This window comes from Spea bombifrons, chromosome 2, assembly GCF_027358695.1.
Source record: "Spea bombifrons isolate aSpeBom1 chromosome 2, aSpeBom1.2.pri, whole genome shotgun sequence".
Classification (NCBI taxonomy): Eukaryota; Metazoa; Chordata; class Amphibia; order Anura; family Pelobatidae; genus Spea; species Spea bombifrons.
This window is the reverse complement of record NC_071088.1, coordinates 20,015,475-20,028,602: the sequence shown is the minus strand read 5'-3', so window position 1 is coordinate 20,028,602 and position 13,128 is coordinate 20,015,475. Positions and strand designations below refer to the sequence as shown.

The 13,128-nt window shown below is 37.7% G+C and overlaps 1 protein-coding gene across 2 annotated transcripts in view; it reads right to left on the bottom strand.

Annotated features, from left to right (window-relative positions):
- The window catches only part of CORO6 (coronin 6), a 39,056-nt gene that overhangs the window by 20,563 nt on the left and 5,365 nt on the right, over positions 1-13,128 (bottom strand). For both annotated transcript variants that reach the window (XM_053457038.1, XM_053457037.1), the window contains exon 2: positions 2,691-2,898. In XM_053457038.1, the coding sequence (XP_053313013.1) occupies positions 2,691-2,888 (198 nt within the window). In that variant the 5' untranslated portion in view covers positions 2,889-2,898. The remainder of the gene's footprint in view (positions 1-2,690; positions 2,899-13,128) is intronic.

Genomic DNA, 13,128 nt, shown 5'->3' with positions numbered 1-13,128 from the left:
TTTTGGCATGTTCAGCATTAATAATCGGGTATTTCAGAGTGTTGTTTTAGAAGGATAAAAATATACCGTATTGATTTATTTAATACGACGCCAGCTGGCTCAATGTGATTCTCTGGAAAAAACCCAAGTTTGTATTCACTACACTTTTCTCAAGTTAAAGTTGACCTAACTCAGCGAGTGGAAGGACTTTCACATGAATTTAGTTCCCCGGCCAAGTTCCCACTTAAAATGAACCTTGGCATCACCTAAAAAGCAGTGAATGCCTGGTGATCAGTACTAGTAGGTGATTAGCACGCGTGCTCCCAAATTTTACTCTACTTTAATGTTCACAACTGTTAATTATTTTTCCATTTAATATTAAAAAAATGGTTGCATGGGCATTTGCTAAAATGTTCTAGCTGGAGATGATGCTAAAATCCAAATTTACAAACAATCCTGTAAACTCGGTACTTCAACAAACCACGAGACGGGTGTTATTTTATCATTATTATTTCTTGATTGATTTATATAGCATTATCATATTCGGCAGCCATCAATTAGTGCATAATGTAACAATTTAGACTTATAGAAACAAAGGTGAGTAGGGCCCTGCTCAAATGAGCTTAAAATCTTAATGGTATTCCATCACCTATAGGGCACTGTTTCAGTTTAAACAGGACCTTTATCATGCCAGGCTGAAAAACAGACTATACAGAATACTGTATTGTAAGTTATAATTATATTATAGTTATACATTGTATATCAGGAGTGTAAAGGTAACAAGATAATTAATTAAAAAGCTGCGCCGGGGTCCTGGCAATTAGCTCAGATACTTAGAGAATCTGAGGAAAACACTAAAAGTTCCTAGGCATGTTCCAGATAAGCCATATGCAGAAAACAGCGACTCGTACCAGTATCCAAATGGAATCTCAATACTGTCTTGGATTTAGTTACAAAAGTGGAATCTGGATAATGAAATTTGGAGGAGGCCAAGAGGCCTTCTCTTTTTCCACCCTGGATTCGACCATGAGAGTTAATGTCCTATGTAATTAGATTATCTTTTTTAATGTATCAGGCTTAATTTAACTTTCTTGTATTTATTTATTGCGGTCGTCACAGTTACTTAGTTACATAAATATATTGGCCCATTGGATGGCAAGGGCACCGCTAGATCAAAATCTAGTGGGACAGCATCCAGCAACATAGTCTCTTGTTTACAGAACACACGAAAATGTCTTATACTCTGTACACAATGCCAGAAACTCTATTCCTCCAGACCTTGTGTTATTATATACAAAGCCTTTCTTATTTTCTGTCTCTTGGATGTATCCAAGGAAACCAGGGCAGATGGATGACCATTATATGAAAAATAAGGCCCGCTATTATTATTTTCGGTCTCCAACTCATCAAATTCAATGTGAACAATAACAATTTTACGATGTATTTTACTGCAGAAGCTCGGGTTGAGATGTCCATAGATATGACTTTGGTTTACAGTTTAATGAAAGGTTTTTCAATAAGCCTAGCAGCTGGATAATATTTTTTGATATTAAAACCAAAAATATATTAAAAGGAAAAAGTCAGGCGCATATTTTTGGCTTATTCAGAATTTTGTAAAGCAGCTTGACAAAGACTATTCTATTACTGGCCAAACCCAGAATATAGAAGTTAAATCATGTGAAATTATGCCCCATAATAGGCCGTGATAGGCCATTGCCATAGAAATGGAAAAGGCTTCTTCTTCTAAATATTGTAATAAGTAGGTGTCCTGGCCCTGACCCACTTTAATATCCAAATGATCCACCCAACGGACCAATAATGCACAAATGAGACTGTTTAAAGTTTCTGTCACTTATTTACATGAGCAAATAATAAAATACGTTTTCAGTGTTAACTTTATTAGCATACATTTCTGTAAGTGGAACAGCACCTTTAAATTATGTCTCCAATAAAACATTAAATGATGTCTTCCACATTGAACTGTCTGAACCATTCAACATCTAAAGATTCTGAAAATGCAGACATCGCCACATTTTCCTGATGAAGAAGACATTTTCGTTTAATTACAATGCTCATCTTTTTTGTGAAAAGCAGTTAATTGATATTCTACCTAATACACAGTTGTCAAACAGACATTCTAGGGGCCCTTCAAGCTGTGAAGTGTGAATTCACATTGTATGTTATAAGCCAGCTTTTCATAAATATCAGCCAGTGATAAGAATAACATGCATTACCTGCTGGCCTGGTATTGAATAATTACAGAAGTCATTAACAGGATACATCATTAGTGCCGGCTTTAAAGAATCCACTGACTAGATAATTGTGTGTTTAATGTCCTTGCTGGAAATGTATTTCTTAGAAATGTAAATATTATTTATTCACTAGTAGGCAAAGTGTAAAAATGTTATCTGTTAGTGGATAAAGGATACTGGCATGCTTCGAGGGCCAGTTTATCTATATATAGTACACTATTTTGGGATACAGTTTAGCACTGTCTTCAGGGCATGTCAGATTTGCTCACTGTCTGTAAGTGTTGGGTCTACAACTGATACTAAAATAACTAATCGCAACTATTAGGTATATAAGGTAGAGGAAGAATGCGTTCCCATACTAAGTATTTGAACTTACAGTCCTATTCAAATAAAAACATCTGTATTATATAGACATCTACTTTCCACCTACATTTTGGATATCTTTCTTTGGTGGCTTACCTTGGCTAACGGTAACACAATAAAGGCACCTCCTCCACTGGATTCTATGATAATGGCCAAAAACTTGGGGTTCACTGCACAGAATGAGCTGTCCCAGGTCACCTTTGATATTCGGATGTCTTCGTACATTTGGTCAGCTTTTACTGGCTGTCCAAAAATATGCCTGAATTTGCTCTGGCGCACAACTCTTTTGCTCATTGTGGAAATGCTGTAGAAACAACAGAGGAAGATCCATAAGATACAACATGTATATTAATATCAATTCATTACAAAGTGATAAGTGAACTATTTGGAAATACCAGCATTTATGCATAAATTTGATCTTTTTCTAAGTTACAATAATGGACAAACATGAACTCATAAATTATTGTATTGTTCCATATTGAATACATCATGCACACATTCACAGTGTGGATTGGAAAAAGTATGTGAACCCCTAGGGTAATCAATTCAAAACAAACAACTAATAACAAAAAGCTAATTGGAGTCAGGAATTAGAAAATCTGGAATGAAATAGGATTGGAGGGGTTGTAGAGCTACATTGGCATAAAAAAACACTCAAACTTTTTGGGTTTGCTATTTTCAATAGACTTGGGCGCTAGCCGACTCTTCATGTTCGTCTTTGTGTGGAAAAAATATTCGTATTCCACGAATATTTGCCCGTTCCTGTGTTTGGTTTGGGCGAATATTTGTGTACATTCTTCGTGTTTGTTTCTTTCTTCGCTTTTGCCTTAGAAGGGGTTAATACAGGGTTAACACAGTATGCACTACGCAGCAGCTTTGCCACCAGGATTTTAAAGGTCCATACGATGTGAACTGTGCCTCACAGAAAAAGGAATCTGAGATGACCTACAATCAAAAACTGTTGATTTCAATAAAGCTGGAAAAGGTTACAAAGTAATTTTAAAGAGTTTACATATTCGTCAGTCCACAATTAGACAAATTGTTTATAAATGGAGGCAAGGACACAACACAGAATGCTCAATGAAGTAAAAAAAGAATCCTGGAATATCAGCTAAAGGCTTGAAGAATCATTAGAATTGGATAACATCTACACTATATGGACAAAAGTATTGGTACTTTTATAACATTGCATTCAGGGCCAGCCGAAGACTTAACGCCGCCTGGGGCGAAGTTTAAAATGCCGCCCCCCCCCGCCGACGCCGGGGGGGGGGCGCCATTTTAAACTTCGCCGACGCCATAATCTACCCCCCCCCCGGTACTAACCTTTAAACAGTCCTGCGGCGAGTCTCCCTGCTCTGCCACGGTGCCGGCTTGTAATGCTGAGCGCTGGAAATTGACGTCACTTCCGGCGCTCTGCATTACAAGCCGGCACCGAGACCGAACAGGGAGAGTCGCCGCAGAGGAGAGAGAGATGGGCGCCGAGCGGGTAAGCGTAAACCACTCGGTGCCCCTCTCTCTCTCCTCCGCTTCAAAAAAAACAAAAACAAAAAAAAGCGCTTGGGGCGGCAAAGTGCCGCCCCTTCTAAAGTGCCGCCTGGGGCAATTGCCCCAGTCGGCTCCATTGTAGGGCCGGCCCTGATTGCATTCTAAATACATAGATATTAATATGTAGTTGGTTCTCTGTTGCAGCTATAACAGCTTCCATTCTTCTGGGAAGGCTTTACACAAGACATTGGAGTGTTTGTGTGGGAATGTTTGCCCATTCATCCAGTGGAGTATTTGTGAGGTCAGGCACTGATGTTGGACGAGAAGGCCTGCCTCGCAATCTCGGTTCCAGTCCATCCCAAAAGGTGTCCAGTCAAGTTCTTCCACACTATACTCACCCAACCATGTCTCTATGGACCTTGTTTTGTGCGCTGGGGCACAGTCATGCTGGAATAGAAAAGGCCTTCCCCAAACTGTTCCCACAAAGTTGGAAGCATAGCATTGTCCAAAATGTCTTGGTATGCTGAAAGCTACTACAGAATGGTTTCAAAAAAGAAAATGATTTGGAGTGACCCAGTCAGAGCCTAGACCTTAACCCATACAGATGCTCTGGAATAACCTCAAGAGAGTCGTTCACACCAGAAATCTTAAGAATAGGACTGAGCTAGCTAGAAGCAGTTAGAAAAATGGTCTAAAATCCTGAACGTTGTGCAGGTCTGATCTGCAGCTACTGGAAGCGCTTGTTTGAGTTCACCTACTTTTTCCAACAGCCCTGTGAATGTTTAATGAGTGTTCAATAAAGACATGAAAGATTATTTCATGCTAATGTATAGTTATACTGGATATGCTTGCAATACACAATCTATACAAACAGTAGATTAGTTTCTATTGTAATACGACCACATAATCCATATTATTTTGGCACTTATAAACAATAAACACACACAACCACATACTCTTCAGTGAAATACCAAGATTAGGTTAGAGTACATCTCTTTCTTGCTTGGAATTTAAACACTTGAGTAACCAAAATCCTCAATTTAAGCAACACAGAATAGGCCTCCACTTTCTAATTTAAAACCACTCAACAATCAGGAAATAAAAAATCACACACATGCCCAAAGTGCCCACAACAATGTATTTTTTTTTTTATTACAGATATCTTGAAATTGGCATTTGGTGTGTTACAAATGATAATGTAATAATAATGCAGTTTTTAGACCATTGCGTTAACAATGAAAGCTTCATTGCATCCTCTGCATTCTCCTGCCAGAACATTACTGTGTCATGTTACCTAGAGCTATGACCCAAGCAGTAATAAAAGGGGACAAAGTATTTCAGGGGATTATGATATGGTGTGATATTGTAACGGAGAAGCCGCTTTGGCAGTGTATTAACAAGTGTCTCAGCAAGTCTCAGCGTGGTATGCTGGGAGGAAAGTGTGACCCAACAGTTCTAATTATTAAAAGGGTTAGTGCACATAGTCTTTCCTCTATGTAATGAATTTCCTGCATGACATTTCTCCAGCTTCAGCCATTAGTTGGACATAATGAATGTGTCTCTGTTCATCTAGTTTAAACATTTGGGGGAACTTTCACCAAGACATGTCTTATCTCTACCCACTAGACAAAGCAGTCAAATATATAATGTTATATAAGGCAACCAGCAAAAGTTCCAATTTGTAGACCTCCGTAAACAGCTTGGTTAAGATCCCTCTCGCTTTATACACAACAACCATACTTGATCCATTGCACTAAACCCAAAGCAAAAAGGGCCAACAATGTAGGAATGTACCTCTAACAACCCACACAAAGCCCTACGGTTGATCTGCCTACTAACCCACAACATGTATCATAACTACATAGTACATAAGTACATAAATAAGCAATCAGAACATTTTAACAACTCCCCATTTCCTTGTCTACAGACAGTGGATCCCTAGTGACATATTAAATGTGAGAACGTACTTATGCCATTAGGTTTGAACACACAATAATACGAATGATATGAACACACAATGCAGAAAGATCCTAGATGTGAGTATTGCTTGAGGTTGGGTTTCAAAGTCTGATGAAGCTAGCTGTAAGCAATTAGTAAGTGAGATACTCTGTAATGAGTTGGTACCAGGTCCATCAAACTATATTTTTTTAAAATAGGGACCTGGTGACATACTCTACCTACACACAACCAAATGTCAAAAAGTCATCACAGGGGCCAATGTGTACCGCTCATCAGTAGAATTAAAAGTCTTCCTAATGTAAACGTTGGTCTGTGGCCCACTCAGTATATGTAAGAACATACACAACCAGCAATGAAGGATCAATCGCGGTGTAAAAAAAAGGAGCAGGTTTCTGCATCAGAATGGGGTAAGACTGTTAGGTGGTATTTTAAGTACTGAAAAAAGTATGGTTGTAGCTAAGTAGAAATCCTGTTAGTGCTGGACTCACAATTTGCCATGCTTATAAAGACTTATATACAAGGTTCTTCCAACCATACTGAATTGTTCTAGGGTTATTCTATTTTCTGAAACTGAATGAACATTTCTAGTAAGAATTCTTGCAGTCTGGTAATATTTGCACCGTAAGAGCACACATAAGGGCGGATTAAAAGATCAGCGTTAGTCATAAATCTTGCTATTGCTGTACTTCCTTTAGTGGAAGGTGTTATGTAAAGCTAACTCATTGATAACTAGTCACTGTTGCCAGATTTAGAATTGCCTGTAGATTAAGCAATGAGGAGGCATTTCCAGGAATAGAAGTAAGAATAGCAGCCGGCGTTCCAGAAGTAGCTTCTGTTACAGCTGCAGGTGTCTCAAGCATGTGTACAATCTACCAAGTGTATTCACCAAGGGCGTCTAGCTGGAGACTTACTGTGTGTATGTGGCCCCACCGGGCACCCCAATGACCTTTGCATTATTTTGGAAAATCGTTTTATTAGTACAACCAAGCTCTTGCTCATATGATCCTTAAATGTCTGTTGCCTTCCCCGTGAAAAAGTGGAATAGGTTATTATAAACTATAATTTGAGTTCACCCTCTTTATCTGGCAGAATCTTAACTTAAAGGTCACTTTCAAAGTCAAATTTTCTCTACCAGGGGCAGGTTGGCTTCAGATGCAAGGACGGTCCTAATTAGTTCATAAAGGGCTGTTTCACGACCAAGTCCAAGGTGACCAGTTCGTGGAATGGGGTCTAAGTGTGGTCGCTTAAGGTAACATGGCAATAGCTGCTCTGAAAAGAGGCTCTTTTCAAGAGTGTGTTACAGTAAGTGAGTTTGTGTTACAGTGCGCTTGTGTCTGTGTGTTAGATTAAGTGCGTAGGTGTAAGAGTGAGTATGTGTGTAGGATAAGAGTCTGTGTGTGTGTTATTCCATGTGTTTGTGTGAAAGTGTGTTAGTGTTGGGGGATGAGTGGAAGGGGCCGGGTGCTATTTCTACTCTGTTCTCTACTCTTAAAGGAGAACTCCTACACGAAAATGTTGCAATTTACACCCGGTCAAGAAATTAGTAAACCCAGATTTTGCCAATTTCATTGATATTTATAGTAAATGAACGGGAGATAACAGTAGGTCCTATGCCTGCCAAAAAAAAGCAGTGACTTCATGCCAATGTTCTCAGACAAGCATCTGTGTTTTGTTAAGTGCCCCGTTAGTGTACAAAATTGCACCAACCAATGTCCCTTAGAAATGGTATATGGAAAAGATGAATAGTTTCCAATCCCTATTTGTTATGCGGCTTTTCAAATCCTGGATTTGGTTACAATCTGGGAATTCTGCCAGTTCTGACTGTTTGTAAACATTTCCCAACATTATTATGTAAAAGGTGACCCATAATAAACTTAAATGCTTTAATGGTTTCGCAGCTAGTCTCAGGTGTTGAGGCTCTAAGAAGTATTTATTTAACAAATTCATTTATCTTTTAGTCTTGATACGTTAGAGGTTTCTTCAAAGTTGATTTGGAACGGGTTCGCAGCGTGAATGAAGGATCATAAATAACCTGTATGTTTCATTAGCATCATCTAACCAAATGTAGAGATCAAATATAGAGATGACCCCGGAAATTCTTCAGGCACTACAATGCCCTGTTACATCATTTTCATCAGCGCATTTAGGGCATGTTACTCACGTTTCCTATGACCCATCATATTTCATTATTCTGGCTACCAGGCTACCAACAGAATTTGAGGCTACAAGCAAATGTAAATTCAGCCATGTATTGAGTAATTGCCCTCTAAACAGATTGCAACGAGCTTCAGTATATTACAAAACATTAAGAAGAAAACCAAAAAGATATGATTTTCAAAGAAATAAGTAAATATGAACATATTTTTTTATCTTAGTTTGGTAAATGAATATACATGGAAGCAGATAAACATCTGTGCCCAATTAATCCCAAGTAAGGCTACAGGCAATGTTCCATCTAAGTTTCCTTAGTTGGGGTGCGCAGCAAATTTCTCTTGTGCAAAAAGTTTCACAGAGCAAAAATTTTTGGACATGTGCGCTCTCTAAAAAAGCTATGTGCGCGCGCACAAGCGCACAGCTTAGAGGGAATACTGGCTACAGGGCTGATGGATAGAGTGCTAGATACGCTATTATTATAATTCTGAAGGCTCTCTACTTTCAGTACTGTGAATTTATGTAGTTTTCTCCTTTCACTTGGTATTTAACTTGAAGTTGCGATCATTCTACAAATATGAACGTAAATAGTAAAGGCTAAGTAATTATCAGATTGAAAAAGTCTATGTAGAGTATTAGTGTCAGCTTATATCAGTGTTAGGGGCTACCGGGAATTTGTAAGGAACAAGGAAAGGACTTATACATAGTGAGAAATGAAAATAGCTCAAACATAACAGGGGCAAGGGGGCAGCTGGTCGAGAAACCGTAATGTGGGAGTATTTCCAAAAGTGGTTGAGTGCCAAGATCCCCAGTTATGGCTTTGACATGACTCTTGTCAGGCTCTAGGTGTATGAAGATCTGTGTATACATTAATCATATTGCTATCAATTATTTAGATCATTTTACCAGAAAAAATGTGTTTCATTGAGTTCACGCTACCCCGTGACAATAAGTAGGTGGTAGTGTGACATCATGAGCATTCTGCAGGCAGTGTCATTTCATTAGAGAAAGTGGCTTGTAACCTCAGAAGTATGAGGTCCTTTGTCAAAACACTAAGCACACTCTAAAAAATATGATATTTTAAAGGTTTAGCAAGACAAATGACACGCTGATTAGCATAAAGTTTTACTGAATAGATGTTTTGGTGTTTTATAAAAATAAAGTTAATAATTACGTTTAACAATTTTTTTTTAAAGTAACATAACTTTTATGATTTTTTTTTTATTATAGTCACCCTTTTTCCCAACCCCCATTTTGTTTTGTACACACACAGATGTTTTCCATTTTTCAAAAAAATGCATTGCCACCATAATGGTCTTATGAACCAATGTGGCAAATCAATGCAAAAGACACTACAGCAATAACATTAATTATGCTTGGAGTTCAGATTGGTCATAAATCTAATACCCCTCAGTCTGAAACCTGATCAAAAAGTTTAAAAAAAATATAATTCATGCAATTTTCTTTCTTTAAAAAGCTTGAGTGCATAGATCTAGACTCGTTTCACACTAGCCACAAATTGTAGTCAGCATAAATGAATAGATGAAAAGGAAATACCTATATCCTTTTTATTTAATCACTTGACTTCCAGTAACTCTGCTTTGCTTTGTGTGACATCATCAATGGCTTGACGGGAAGTGTTGCAAAACAATAAAGGGTTTTTTTAATGCTAAAGAAACAATCGCCCTTTATTTTTAAATAATTGAAGTCCCGCACTCTCCCTACACCCAGAATAGTCTTTCATATATAGTAGCCCCTGAACACCTCCCAATTTACTCCAATGGTTGGGTTTTGCTCAAAGAAAAAAATTAAATGAGCTCACGTGTAAGCATGCTACTAATTTATATGGCCAGTGCTTCTAGTTCATTGGATTTGTCTAAGGTAAAGGCCCTTAAATACTAAACCCTGTGGGTATTCCCATACTAGTTAGTAGGAGAGGACTTCAACCCCAGCATCTCTGTTTTAAATGGCTGGAGATCCATTTCAGAAGGGTTGATATGAATGTCTAAATAGAGTGAATAGTTATAGACATAATTTTTTTTAATCTAATCCAGTTTATAGATTTGTTAAGATCCAGTTAACATACTGTAAAAGTATCTAAGAAGAATTATTGCTATTACTATGGTTTTATGTAAAATGTGTCAACATTACCCTCGACCATAAATCTAAAGATGAATTAGAAAGTAGAGCATGCTAACAATATTTAAGCGGTACAAATTTTGCATATATCAATAAATGATAATAATAATTAATACTAAATGAGCAGTTACTGTTACTATTGATAACACAGTGTTCATTACTATGGCATTAACAAGATGTGGCTATCTCAGCAGATTATGTTATGTCTCACACACTATTCCACTGAATGAGAAGAAAGTCATTAAGTATAGAAGAATCTAAGAACTGTCTCTGATTTCAATGGATCTGCTGGTGTAAACATAGTACTGTTTACCTTATGAATCCAGAGTTTATAAAAGTAACCACCAGTCACGTATGTAGGTGCTTTGAATGGATTCTATGTCACTTAGCAATTACAAATATTTCCATATGTCCTTGAAAACACATGTTCTCAGACAATCTACTCGCTCAATGTTGTAACCAGATAGCCAAGATGACTTGAGCCCGTCTTCAAAGTTGGAAACATTAGCTAATACGGCGGATAAGACGCAATCGGCCCTTCTAGTCCTAACATGCAATTGTTTATGTAAATCCTAAATACTCATTCCTCTGTTCTTTATAAGCCCCTGTATACATCTAAGGCAATTATTATGTCTTTGGTAGATCTGAGGGCTTTCATTTATAGCAGTGGTTCCAGTTCTCATCCTCAAAAATTAAGAATTTCTGGATAACCTCCCACATGCTTGGGGTATTTGTTGCAGATGGCCTGAACTGTTTCTATTGACATAAGAAGGAAATTAAATGGCAAAGCTTTGCAAGGATGGGTGGTGGAGGGAGCTGCCACTTGGGATGCTCAGATTAGAAGGGTTTGGACCACTAACTGAAGTTCTCCATATGGTCACCAGGTAATAATGACTTTAGGTAGCATTTCATATGCTATTCCTTGTTTTGTTAGCTTTCATACAGTTCTTTTAGTGAATATATGTTTGGTAAGACATGCACATGTTTTACATTATATTACATTTATCTAAATAGCGCCAGGAGATTCCATATCGCTGTTACAATAAGGTAGAGTGAAACTAAAAAGGACAACTTAAGTATCTTTAGCAGACGTTAAACATACTGGCAGAGAATGAGAAGAGGGCTCGGTGAGCTTACAACCTATCTGGTGGTTGAGGGGGAAGAGAGACAGTAGGAGAGGACAGTTGAGTCAGCATGAGTTTATTGTAGCGAGAGCAATATGGAGAACTGTGTTGATCTTGCAGGTGGACACGGCGGATGGTCTCTTTGGCATGTTGGTTGATGGCATTAGCCAGGAAGGTTGTATCCTTCTCAGAATACGTGGGTTTTGTAGTTTAAAACTATAATAAGAGAAACACTTTGATTTGGGAACCACTCGGATATTTGAAGTAACATCTGGTTTACATATTTCTTTAATTTTGATCAATTGGCATTTCATGTACTTATATATGTGGGCAAATGATAACAGTCATCTTACGTTATTCTTAGTAGCATGTAATATCAGCATAAAGAGGTGGTTCTGCCACTTTATAGACCTCTGGTCTCACCTAGAGTATTGTGTACAGTTCTGGAGACCTCACCTTTAGCAGGGTATTGACATTCTGGAGAGAGTTCAGAGAAGGGTTTGAAGAGTAAAAATTATCAGGAAAGCCTAAGATCGAGAGATCTCTATATGTATAGTTTGGAGGGGAGATGCGACAGAAACATTTAAATATTTAAAGGGTTTTAATAAAGTACAAAAGGGAACTTTATTTCAAAGCAGGAGAAGTTTTAGAACAAAATGTCATATATTAGAAGCTATATGGTTTATATCTAAAGCAAGGAAGTTTCACTTTACTGAAAGGGTGATAGATAAATGTCTCTCATCAGAAGTGCTACGAGCTAATATAGAGAACATACATGGGATGGGCATATAGCTGTCGTTACATCAGCAAAATGGGCAGACAAGATGGGTCAAATGGTTCTCATCTGTCATCAAATTCCAAGTTACTATGTTAATATACTAAGGAATGATAACAACCATAAAGCAACATTTCCCAAAATTGGAACTTTTTGATGTGGCCGCTGTAACCCTTTGTAAAAGGCTGGTTAACTTTCAATCAGTCCAAACATGTTTGTCCACGTACTTGAAGAGTGAAGTAAGAACATGATTTTTCTATATAGATTTATTTAGTTTAACTAAGATTAAGAGAAAGCTAGTATTTTTAGGGAGGCATATGTACAAAATTAGTGGGGGCATGTGTTGTGACATGCCAAAAGCGCTGTAAGCAACTACCTAGTTTGATGCTTGAACTCCTTGGTGCTTTCTCATTGCAAGCCAGTGCCGGTGACAGCAAAGTGCATGACAAAAGTAAATAAAGAAGCACGATAAACTGAAGCACGATAAGTCAAAAAATGTTCTTTAATATTATATTAGTAACATAGATTTGTACATGGGGACCAGCTGTTAGTACAAATCCGACGGCTTGGGTGAAAGATAAAAGCTGATTCATTAGATCTGATTCTTTAGAACTGTACTTTTTAATGTTTCATTACAGCAGTTAGGGTTAAATGTATATCCACATCCCTAACATCCCATTAAAGGATCGTTTTTTCTGCTCTCATCCGGTGTAGGATACATATTTAAAAAATCAGTAAATCTGGTTCCAAATGCAGCAATTACAGATTATGATATGAGTACACAGTTAACGGAGAAAACCCTAAAATATTAATAAGAGCGGTATCTTAGACAAGCTAATGGTGATAGCCTGCTAATATTTTAATAGAATGGATAAATATATACTTATGTGAGGCACAATTT